The 10,983-nt window shown below is 37.2% G+C and overlaps 1 protein-coding gene across 1 annotated transcript; it reads right to left on the bottom strand.

Moving 5' to 3' along the window:
• Positions 1 to 1,804: 1,804 nt before the first annotated feature.
• LOC103838743 (stromal processing peptidase, chloroplastic) lies at positions 1,805 to 9,561 on the bottom strand. Its single transcript, XM_009115197.3, has 24 exons — positions 9,239 to 9,561; positions 8,891 to 9,089; positions 8,570 to 8,814; positions 8,187 to 8,385; positions 7,693 to 7,740; positions 7,439 to 7,546; positions 7,160 to 7,348; positions 6,740 to 7,039; positions 6,547 to 6,648; positions 6,194 to 6,328; positions 5,772 to 5,996; positions 5,360 to 5,563; positions 5,090 to 5,257; positions 4,627 to 4,776; positions 4,394 to 4,531; positions 4,064 to 4,291; positions 3,821 to 3,973; positions 3,579 to 3,705; positions 3,289 to 3,415; positions 2,907 to 3,027; positions 2,735 to 2,815; positions 2,543 to 2,644; positions 2,295 to 2,445; positions 1,805 to 2,215 (listed from the first exon to the last, which is right to left on the bottom strand). The coding sequence occupies exons 1-24, from the start codon at positions 9,424 to 9,426 to the stop codon at positions 2,124 to 2,126; spliced, it is 3,780 nt and encodes a 1,259-aa protein (XP_009113445.1). The 5' UTR covers positions 9,427 to 9,561; the 3' UTR covers positions 1,805 to 2,123.
• Positions 9,562 to 10,983: the final 1,422 nt, after the last annotated feature.

The following is a 10,983-nucleotide window of genomic DNA, read 5'->3' as shown; positions in this document are numbered from 1 at the left end:
ATGAGTTGTTTGAACGCTTCATGTTAAATTTTAGGAGGACTACGATCAATTTTGTCAATGTTTATGTTTGAAAGTTGCATCTCGTTTAGACGAAGAAATATGACACTTTGACTTTAGTGTTTTCTATTGTTGTCAAATAAGAGATGCAAGACGGTATGATAATGATAGCTTAACATAATGGTTTGTTGAAATGTCTAAGTGGAGATAAGTAAAAATTAATGGACAATTTGTGGAAATAGTGAAGAAAACAAAATCTAATACTGCACAACACACTTGCCCACTATACTTAATTTGCTCAACTGAAAAATAGTTTTCATACTTTACCAACAAAATAATCGCAACAATTTTGAATAACATGTAGTTCTAATAAGATGCATAGTATTATGTAACCCGATCAGACCGAAAGATCCAACTGATATACACCATTTGCAAAAAAGGAAATTAGGTTAGAAGAAAGGTCGAGAATTCAATTTTCAAAATTTGATAGCTAAACGCCTCTAGTAAGATTGTTAAACAGTTCATGCCATAACGTCCTAGGTAGCTTCTGAGTCGATGTCATGCTCCTTAACCGTAAGCCAAGGATTCAGGTGATCTGAAAAGCGTAGGTTATTTCCATACTTCAAACATGAATAATAAACTGTTGGGGATAATTAATACATGGGTAGATCCTCCTAGAGAAAGTAGGACACCAACCTACATTGCCGGCTTTATGGGTGTGCTGAGTGCACATACACAGGACCCCATTTTTTTACAGAATTTTTTTTTACTATTTAAGAGTCCAAAATTTGAAAATTCTAATAAATTAAAGGTTCAGTTTTCACAATTACTATAGAAAATATTTTTTTACAGCACAGGGCCTAATTATATTTTGAGCCGTGGCTTCCGACCTCTTGGTCGTGAGTTCTTCTTGCCTATGGACCAAAAAAGAAAAAACTTTAATAAATGGAGTTTTTTTTTCATATCTCAAAATATAACCAAATCTAATATAAATTTCGCTTAAAGCTACATATATAAGAGACTCTAAGACCCTAGAAGGGGGATCCAACATTCAACAGATTAAGAGATAAACAGCTTGAACTAAAAGTTATACACCAATATGTTGTATTCCTACTCTTAAGATTAATAAAACACTGCTTTTGATCTCTTTGATTATCTTACTTCATATTTTTGTAGTGCCACGAAGGACTTTGCATTATTTTATCCTAACAATTATTATTTGACACTTCAAAGTTCAAACTAGATAATATACTTCAAAATGATTTTTAATATATATTTTCAAATATAAGAGCAAGATAATTTGGTTTATAAGAATTAAGTTAATAGACATAATATTCAACCAAGAAATATCGTGATCAATTAAGACAACATGGAAAAAGTGTGGTGGATTATATAGTGCTTACATTGATTTCAAATAGGCAACGACGGGGTGTGAAATTAGCTTACACCGGAATATGGTCATACGACTCAATCCACTGTTTTGAATTGGAACCCTATAAACTTAAATCCAAAGATACTATTCATGATTAAACTAGTGACTGAGTATTCTGGTAAACCTTCTTGTAATCCTATAATGCACACTGGTAGAACATTCACGGATTTTTTGTGAAGCAGTTTGTTGTAATCTGTATCACAAATATAAGCCATGCACACTGGATAGAACATAGGAACAAACTTTCCCTATATTTTTGATCATTTTCCAGTGACCTCACAAACTACAACTATTGGTTTTCAACTTTTTTACTCACTTTTCTTGGTGTCATTATGTACCCTTAAGCCACCAAATTTTTAACCTACTAGTCCATGATCACCTCTAATGTTTTCACTGATGAGTATCGATTTAAATAACGTTTACAGCTGCATAAATTTTGCACCGTACTAGTAACGATCCAGTAAAAAAAAGGTAAACTAATTTGGTACTGTTACAAATACGAAGTAGACCAAGATATGAATACTATAGATACTGATGTTAAGATGATCGCAAAGAAGTATACAGTACTCTTGTATCACAGCTCTAATAATAACCTCTGATGAAGCTTCTTCCGAGCCTTATGATGTTTCTGTAGTATCGTATCTATGGCACACGTCTTCAACTACACATTACATTACAAGCCAAAACCTGCGGATCAGGTTGTTGGTCTTGTGGTCATAGACGAGCCTCGTCCCACTGGAAGAACTCCTGAGAAAGAATCTTCTGGTTCTTCCTCTTCTGAAAGAGCTGCACATCAGAGAGATTTGAGTTTTTCAATCCACAACTGATCGCATAACTGTTTTTCTCAAGAGATTGTCATACTTACCGGTAACGTCTTCGCCAGCTTGAGCCCCAGCAATTCCGATGCAGGAGTACAAAGAGTCCTCGTCCACTTTCAATTGATTATAAGCAACGTATATGTCCTCGATTGAAGCAGCTTCGTATAAGGAAGTAAGTTCTTTAATGCATGACAGTTCCTAATAGTCACAACAACCCCCATCAGAACAAGTCAAGCCAAAAACTGACACATCACAAAAACTTTTTACTTTTCCGAGCATGCAAAGTCAGTCTCACCTTCCTCGGAACAGAGGAGGCCTGCAAGTGAGCTAATAGATTAAGCCAATAGGCGTTGGACTTGAGTTCAGCTTCGTGTCTCATAAGAAGAGTTCGCTTTGCCTATTGATTGACAAACAAACACTACTTTCCGTTAAGAAAGAAAACAAACTAACAATAGCTGAAGATGAGAAGGCAAAAGAGACAACTAACCCGATCCAACTCCCTTGGAGCAATTTGATTGCTATGCAAACCTCTAAGAACGCTCTTGCAGGCATCAACAGCTTTGAACACCTGAAAAGGGCATTGAGAAACTTTGTAAAGGAAAGTGTTGACAAAAGGTGCAGTACATCTATGGTAAGCAAAAGACAAAGACTGCACACACCTTGCCGGGAGTGGAAGTCACAGATATCACATACCACCCAAGATTCAACCTATCAAATAGGTTTAGCTCAAATGACACATCATATGTCAGTCCAAGAGAGTCTCTTACTGTCGTGAATAGCCTGCGATGAATGACGTAAATTTCCTCTTTCAGCAATGGGTTGAAGATAAGATTTATCTAAAGTAATAGGTACATAGAAGCAGAGCAACCTTAGGCTCTAAAGTACAAAAAAACAATCATGTATAAACATACATTCTCTGAACCATCATTTTTGACACTAGATAAAAAAGCGTTCATCTCCTAGACACTAATTAATAATGGACATGACCCAAATCAGGTACTAAGCAGCATAGAAACTCAGATTTCGAATAATAAGAGTTACCTTGAGTTTATAATTTCTGCCAGTAGACCCATTGAAATTCCAAAGAAAAGAGGGTGGGAACGAAGCTTTTTTTGCAACTCTCTGTCGCTTCCGTCTAGCAACTGGTCCTCTGATTTCAAAAGTCCATCTGCAATTTTGTTGTGTTCAAATGAAATACTGTAAGCTACTTATCTTAGAGCTAACCGCTAAAATGATACATTTCTGGTGGATGAGAGACGAGACGAGACAAGAACTAGACCTATACACAAAACTACTACACTATACGACTCCTAGATTTATGTGTAAGTTACCATGAGCAACAGAATGCTTGCTAACAGACTGAAAAAGGTCATCCCCGTCAACTGTAAAGCCCCAACGATTTGGCGCTGGTCCCGCAATGTATGCGCATGCTCTCTCATCAGTATCCTTCACGAATACCTGTCCAGGTTTAATATGTGTCAATACATCCTGCTTGGATCACACATATCTAAGGATATGGGAAAACCAAAGAGAAGAACTAGAAAGTGCCTTGCACTACTGCTTTGTTCCTGACCTGTTGAAATTGCAAGCCATCTGTTGGTTGGCGAAATACAATAGGCTCAGACCCTAGTGGTTTTGCAGAATCATGGCTAGCTTTAACAGTACCAAGGTAATCAAGGACACAACGCTCAATTTCCTCCTCTGAGAAGTCCCCCACAATGCTTACCTGAAGTAAACCACATATTTTTTTTTTTATGAAATCCAATTAAATGAATATTACTCAAGCAAATATAAGCGCTAAAGTTTGAGATATTACCTCCATATTTTCCCCAACAAAATGACTCATGACCGCGTCTTTCACAGATTCTAGATTCAAGCTCTGTAATGACTTAGGTGTCGGCTCAATAAAGCGCTCATCACCGTTTAGCATTGCGGTCATGAGTTTATGAGCAGTCGCACGCTCCAAGCTTTTGGGAATTGATCTATAATACGAAAGATATAGCTGCCGTGCTCGATCAAATGCATCTTCCAACCATACACTATGCTGCAATGCCAAAGAATTAATAAAAAACACAGCGAATTAATAAGAAAACAAGAGTCAGAAACGCTACACAGCATTTACAGCTTATTAGTTATAATCCACTACCTCAAGCACCATGTGAAGCAGCTGAAAAGCGGCTTGCATTCCATTGTCCCTCAGAGTAAATCGGAACTCCATTGCAATGAATTCCTCAGTTGACTCCAACGAGCAGTTTATTAAATGATTTACACAGAAAAGCTCCACCTAACGGAAATTAAATGGCTTTCAGATCAGCTTATATCTTTTTTTTAAGTACTAAGTAAGAAATCACTATGCAGTTGGTCAACAGCTTAACTTGCCTGCTCCCTTGAAAAGTCTCCAACTCGACCACCCTCGCTCAGTGTACGAACACCAACAACCACGGCTCCTTTGGAATCTGATGTTTCAGCAGCTCGGCCACCACCAACAATAAGCCGCATGACACCGGCCCGAGACTCGGTCTGTGATATCTGTATTAAAGAAGGAAAATTTCAAGGGGATGGTTTACATATCTATCTGCAAATTGTAGTATCAATCAACACCACAGTTTGTAACATTTCTATATAGTTTCTTTTCCTTCGAGCCCATAATTACTTACCAAGAAACATGGAATTTCTGCTAAAAGTAAACATATTTTTAAAAGAATGTTTAAAACTGCGATTTGTATGCTGAGAGCATAAGACAATACAAAACTGAGAAAACAGCTTATAATGTGGAAAGAAAACGATGTTACCGAGGTGTTTCTTAGAATACTATGCAATGGGGAAAAAATACAAAATGTACCTTGAAATTTACAGGTATCCCATTGGATAGGCGAAGCTGAGTGATGCCGGTCTCTTTGTCATGCAATTTGGTTACGCCTGACCCAGGAATAGGGACAAAACATGGGTTTCGCTGCAAGGTTAACTCTTGTAATTGTGATTGAGAGATCAATTCTTTTGGCACCTCTAACTGCAAAGATGAAGGGAAAAAAAAACTGACTGAGAACTATCCTTTGATCTAGACTTGAATTATGTGAAGTTAAAATCAAATAAGTTCCAAACGAAAGATTACCTCAGGCTCAGCTTCAATGGGTGCTAGTAATCCTGATTTGACAGAATCCAATATTTCGCTGGGAGTTATATTGAAATCACTCTCATCAACCCCCTCGCCATGCATTTTTGTGGGAACACAAGCAACTATTGCTGCAGGAAGAGGTGCAGTGGGCTTTCCAAAATCAGAAACAAATTCTAATACCTTGGCGCCAACAGTGTTTACCTGGACAGGAAACGCATAAAAAAATAAGAGAAAACTAATTCCAATATTATAAAATAAAATTAATATGATGATATGGAGGAATAGAAATTCCACAGTTATTGATGAGCATTTTGTTGATAAACACCAGGAATTTCGAAATAAACATTCACTTTTCGTGTCACATTCTACATGAAAAGCTAATAAGAATAAATGGAACTGTGAAGCCTACCTCTTCAAGCGTAACAGTCCCAGCGACAGCAACCAAGGTCTCATGTCCTTGCGTCTGATCCATAACCGTGTGACCTAGTGCATCACTTTCCATTATAAAGTCCAGGTTATCAACAGACGACACATTATCAATCATAGCTGCAAGATGTTCGCTATCTTTTAAAAGAGCATCCATGTAACGTGTAAGTTCACCCTTGGTAACACCAAATTCTTTGAGTCTTCGAACCTAGGGAGTAGAATTACATGTTAAATATAGCCGAACGAGTTCTCATAAGCAAATAAAAACTGACAAATGGCTTCGACCATCTCTTTAGCTTATGAATTCAACCAATATATTTGACACCAAGTCCAAATTATCGGTTCAACCAAACAGAACAACAGTATTCACTACGGCGAAAAGTGAGAGCAAAGATATAAGCAAACCTCTTGGACAGCAACTTTTACAGCATTTTGCCAATTTTTGGGCTCTGCGGTGACAGTAAGAGTCGTAACAGTGCATCCTTCCCTTCCTGAATCACTATGGTCCAGTTCGACTGAGGTAAATGGCGGATTTGAACTCTGAAAGGTACACAAATAACATCAACAAATTTACGGCAGTACTAACTCCCATTAGATTGACCACTTTTAAAATACTTAAAGGGCGACCAATTTACTTTACAAAAAGCTAAGTTGCATGCACATTACAAGAAAATGAGAACATTTTTTTTCTTCTCGAGAAAAATCTGAGAACAAATGTCTTTAAGCAAGGCAACATCCTAAATCATCATAAGCCATACCTTGTATCTTGTGTTAATTCGAAAATGTAGAGCAGAGAGAAATATTCTTTTCATCAGAACATTTCGCAGGTCACCAAATGTCTGAACCTTGCTTACAGGTATCTGCAGGCAGACCAAAAAAACTTGTAAAAATTCATAGAACTCTACCACCCTAACGTGGGCTGTGTCAAAGTCAAAAGATTATAAACAAAACCTTGCAGAACATGTTGATTGCAAAATTTTGAAGAAGCTCATGCTTAAATATCTGCGGAGGCTTAAGATCAACACTGGTTCCAGGAAGCGACCAATTATGCTCCACCGGAGGACGAATTGCATGTCTTTCTCTTTTAATGATCTTGGATTGATCAGCAGTATTTGTTCTCTCTTGGGAAAAGGTTCCACCAAGACCAGCTGGTAGCTTCGGGACAAGAAAATTAGCCATGGCACCGAAGGCACCAGGCGTAGAAGAAGTGGGTGTTGCCTCATTATCCAAACCAGTTTTTCCAAACACAGCCTGTGCAAGAGCGATGGTCCAAGTCAAGATAGGGTAAGATAGACTAGGAAGCATAAATCAACGCATATCGACTAAAGAGAAAAAGAACATGCAAAAGAAATGTAAAGACAATATCATTACTTCAATATTGTGGACAATCCGAGGTATATTGTCAATGTCTCCCACAATATATAACGTGGCATTCGCTGGGAAGTACCATCGCTCGTGGAATTTCCTGATTTTGTCAACATCCCACTTCTTAATCTGCTCTTCCAATCCAATAGGGAACCTTTTACCCAACTTGTTCTCAGAATGAAGATGTTGCAACAACTTGTGTCAGGAAACAAAACACAATGCATCATTGACAACCCACCAAAAGAAAATTTATGCTGACATATAAAATACATTCTTCATGGATACCTGGCAGTCAACACGATACTCAATGGTATTCATCATCTGAAGTTCTGAAAGTATGGCTCGCCTTTCTTTCTCAACTCGAGAAGAGAGGAATTTGGGGTGAAAAGCTATCTGTAATCATTAGAGAAATAAGATTTTGTCCACCAAATGAATTATACCTATGAAATTTAGAGGGATTCTAATTTTCAGTACACAAACACTCAGGACATATCCCATGGGAAGAAATCATCTTAGATAGCAAAATCCATGATGTATACCTCATTCAAGGCGTCGAGCACCGATGGAAAGAGGTCGTCCTCAGAGTCCTGAAAAGTTTCAGCACTTCAATTAAAATGAAACTAGTAAATAAGGACACGCTCTCCAAATTATCACAATAACAAGTACAGACGACTCAAACAAAGAAACTGGTTTCAAGGTCAATCAACAAATACAGATAAATGCCAAACCCACTACTTTTGCTTGTGAAGATATATTATTTCCTATGCAACATTTAGATAAATATACATATAGAGTGAAGTCTTCGGAAGGATGTGGAGAGAAGAAAAAGAGTAATAAGTAGAAAAAGAAAAAAAAAAGAATGCAATAATTGGTAAAATCAATGTTATACTCTAAGCACCACAAGTCAGTCATACCACTATAAGCACCATATCTGTTAAAGCAAATACAGAGGAAATAAAAACCTGTAAAACTGAACTAACCAAAAGAAGCCAAAAATCAATAAATATGACAACCCGTAAACAAGAAAACAAACCTTTGTGTGCGTTGGAGAATGGATATGAAACACTGTATGGTGGAAATCAGTGTAGGCATTAGAGCGGGCACCTGTACCAAGAAGTTTCTCACGTTTCTTGCTCCCAAGAAACGCAACATGTTCTATCATATGAGCAATGCCTTGCTCATCATCTTCCTCATCAACCGACCCTACATGAACTTCCATGTGTGCCTCAAATCTAGCAATTGAGAAAGTTTCACCACATACGTTAGAAATAAGTGGAAAGACCTTAAAGGATCGAGAGTACAAATAAGCTTCATCTAGCCATTTTATTTTTTTTATTCATAGAAGATAAGTGATATATGGATATTATGTACGAGGAACCATTTTAATTATAACTTAAAGCAGCCTACACAATTTACCTGTTTGGAGGAACTTTGTTAGGCAAAATAAGATACCGAAGCCCATTTTTCAACTGACCCCGGTGCAACTTGGGATGAGAAGGAAGTTCACAACCAAGAAACGCTTCCAGCTCTGCCGCATCAATCTCAGGAGGCAATAGCTCCACATCTTGTCTCTCCTCAACAATACCATCTGGCCAGGCTGTACCAGCAGCATGTGGCTCATCTGGTCCAACAGTTGCTCTTACAATCTGAGAAGGTTTGCCCTGCAAATGGTGGAGTCAAGTTAAACACAAGAAGCAAACAATAGAATCCAAATGAGATATTATACAGCTTACTAACCAGAGAAGAAGACTTCCTGGACAAAGGAAATGAAGAAGCGTCCACGAAAGCTCCTGGTAACGATCTTCTTCTGATCCCTGGTTGAGTCTTTCTACAGGTAAGACAGAAACTACGTCCCTGAGAAAGCGATGGCTGAGTAACTCTCTCCCCCAGAACAATATTCCTCTTCCAACGTCCCTTGTTCGTAGTTTGCTTCGCCCTTTTTCACAAACAATACACAAAAACAAATTAACATGCTCCAAATTATCAGGAGAAGAAACTAATCTCAACAAAGCAAGGATGTTAATTTTTCTAATCAGAATCTTAGCTCTATGAATAGATATAACGAAGAAGTTGGTGATTGAATACCAAAGACCGTTGTAAGGGATTAGAGACTGAGCTTCGACGCGAACACGGTGGTGCGCGGCGGGATTAAACCTAACTTTGCTGCGGCTATCTTTGATAAATCCAGAGCGGCGGCTATCTCGGGAGTTGAGAGGAGCTAGGATCGGGGAGAACTTGACGCCGGTGAAAATGGAGGAGGAGGATGAGGCCATCGCGTGTCGATGACTATAGAGGTGGAGGAAGAGACGGGAGATGAGGTTTACTACGTTTCTCTTCTCTTCTCTTCTCTAATTTCTTTTGGGCTTTATTTTTTTTAATTGGTGCCAAAATATTTCTGGCTTCTCCTTTTAGATATTTATTTATCGCGCACAACTTTTATTTTTTTTTTGTAATGAATTTTATTTTTTGTTATTAGAAAAATATTCGGAGTAATTCTGAATTATGGTCTAGTCCAGCTAAAACCCTAACCTGTTTAATTATAGGAAACATGGGCCTGTATGAATATGAATAGATATAGTAATTGGGCTCGGCTCCTCCGCGTTTAAATGTCTCACCCGTCGCGAATTTGAATCTGTGAGTTATACTGCTGCGGAGCGTTGTCCCCGGACCCTATGACCAATCCCGCCTATTCTATAACTGCTTACAGAGTTACAGCTAAACGATCTTGGCATTTTTCGGTTACAAGCAAAAGTGGTTTTATTAGCCACGATCCGCAGGAGAAATTTTGTATAAGCATAAAGAATCATGTTTTTGGCTCACTAATCATTAGTGTCGTTTGTGTGCGTGAGAAGATTGAAGTAACAAAAAATGCAGTAACAGTGATCAAACTAAAAGCAAATGTAAATAACAACCAAAACCAAATCCAAACAAATCAATCTCGAATGTAAATAAAAATAACACACCAAATCAAGATAACAAGTCAAACTTTTCTTCTTCAACTTTATCCTTGGTACATCACATTTTGATTACGAAAAATGAGAATATGAACAGTAACACATCCAATTTGAGTTATCACTATTTGCAGTCTTATTTTGTTGTTGGAATATTTATTTATAAATTGATCCTTCAAATTTGATATAGCTTTGTTTATATATAAACTATTAAATATATGTGTTTTATACTTTGCAAATCATTAATACTTTCATTATTAAAATTATAAGTTGATATAAATTATTGTATATTCGATTAAAAGCTAAACTTATGTATGATATATAGATTTAGTTAAAATAAAATTATTGTTGGGTAAATTTGTAAGTTTTAAAAATTAAACAATAATATTAGAATTTAATAATAAGAATCAATAAAGAACATTTTTATAATACTTTTTGATGGAAAAAAATAAGGTGAATCATTAGAGAAAAATTCAAATTCATTTTAAGTTTACAACACGTTAAAGGAAAAATCAGGATAATCATTGGAAATTCGCTTAGTTGGCCATTCGTACTCTATGTAACCATATTTAGTTGGAATGTCCTTCAAAAATATTAAAATACGTGGATGAAGTTGAGCCAAAAAGATAATCTAAATAATTAGCAGTAATTTTTTCAACTTTAGTCATGTTCGTTTGGTTGCCGCAGTTTTGGGCGTCGGCGTCGGTGTCGGCGTCAGCCTCAATAAAAATAGTTGTTGTTCGTTTCGTAGACGTCAGTGCCGACGCCGACGCAGTTTTAATCGCAGACGCAGATTTTTTGGGTGATCGATGCAAGGACGCAGTGTTTAGACGCAGACGCAGTACCGGTATCAATAAAACGAACAAGTGTTTATTAAAA

This window comes from Brassica rapa, chromosome A09, assembly GCF_000309985.2.
Source record: "Brassica rapa cultivar Chiifu-401-42 chromosome A09, CAAS_Brap_v3.01, whole genome shotgun sequence".
In the NCBI taxonomy this organism is placed as follows: domain Eukaryota; kingdom Viridiplantae; phylum Streptophyta; class Magnoliopsida; order Brassicales; family Brassicaceae; genus Brassica; species Brassica rapa.
This window is presented reverse-complemented; position numbering and strand designations above follow the sequence as displayed.

Coding starts and splice junctions, on each gene's coding strand:
- LOC103838743 (XM_009115197.3), bottom strand. CDS start 9,426: ATGGCCTCATCCTCCTCCTCCATTTTCACCGGCGTCAAGTTCTCCCCG. Junction 7,741..8,186: donor ATTCTCCAACGCACACAAAG/GTTTGTTTTCTT, acceptor GAAACTTTTCAG/GACTCTGAGGACGACCTCTT. Junction 2,816..2,906: donor TGACTTCCACTCCCGGCAAG/GTGTGTGCAGTC, acceptor TGCCCTTTTCAG/GTGTTCAAAGCTGTTGATGC.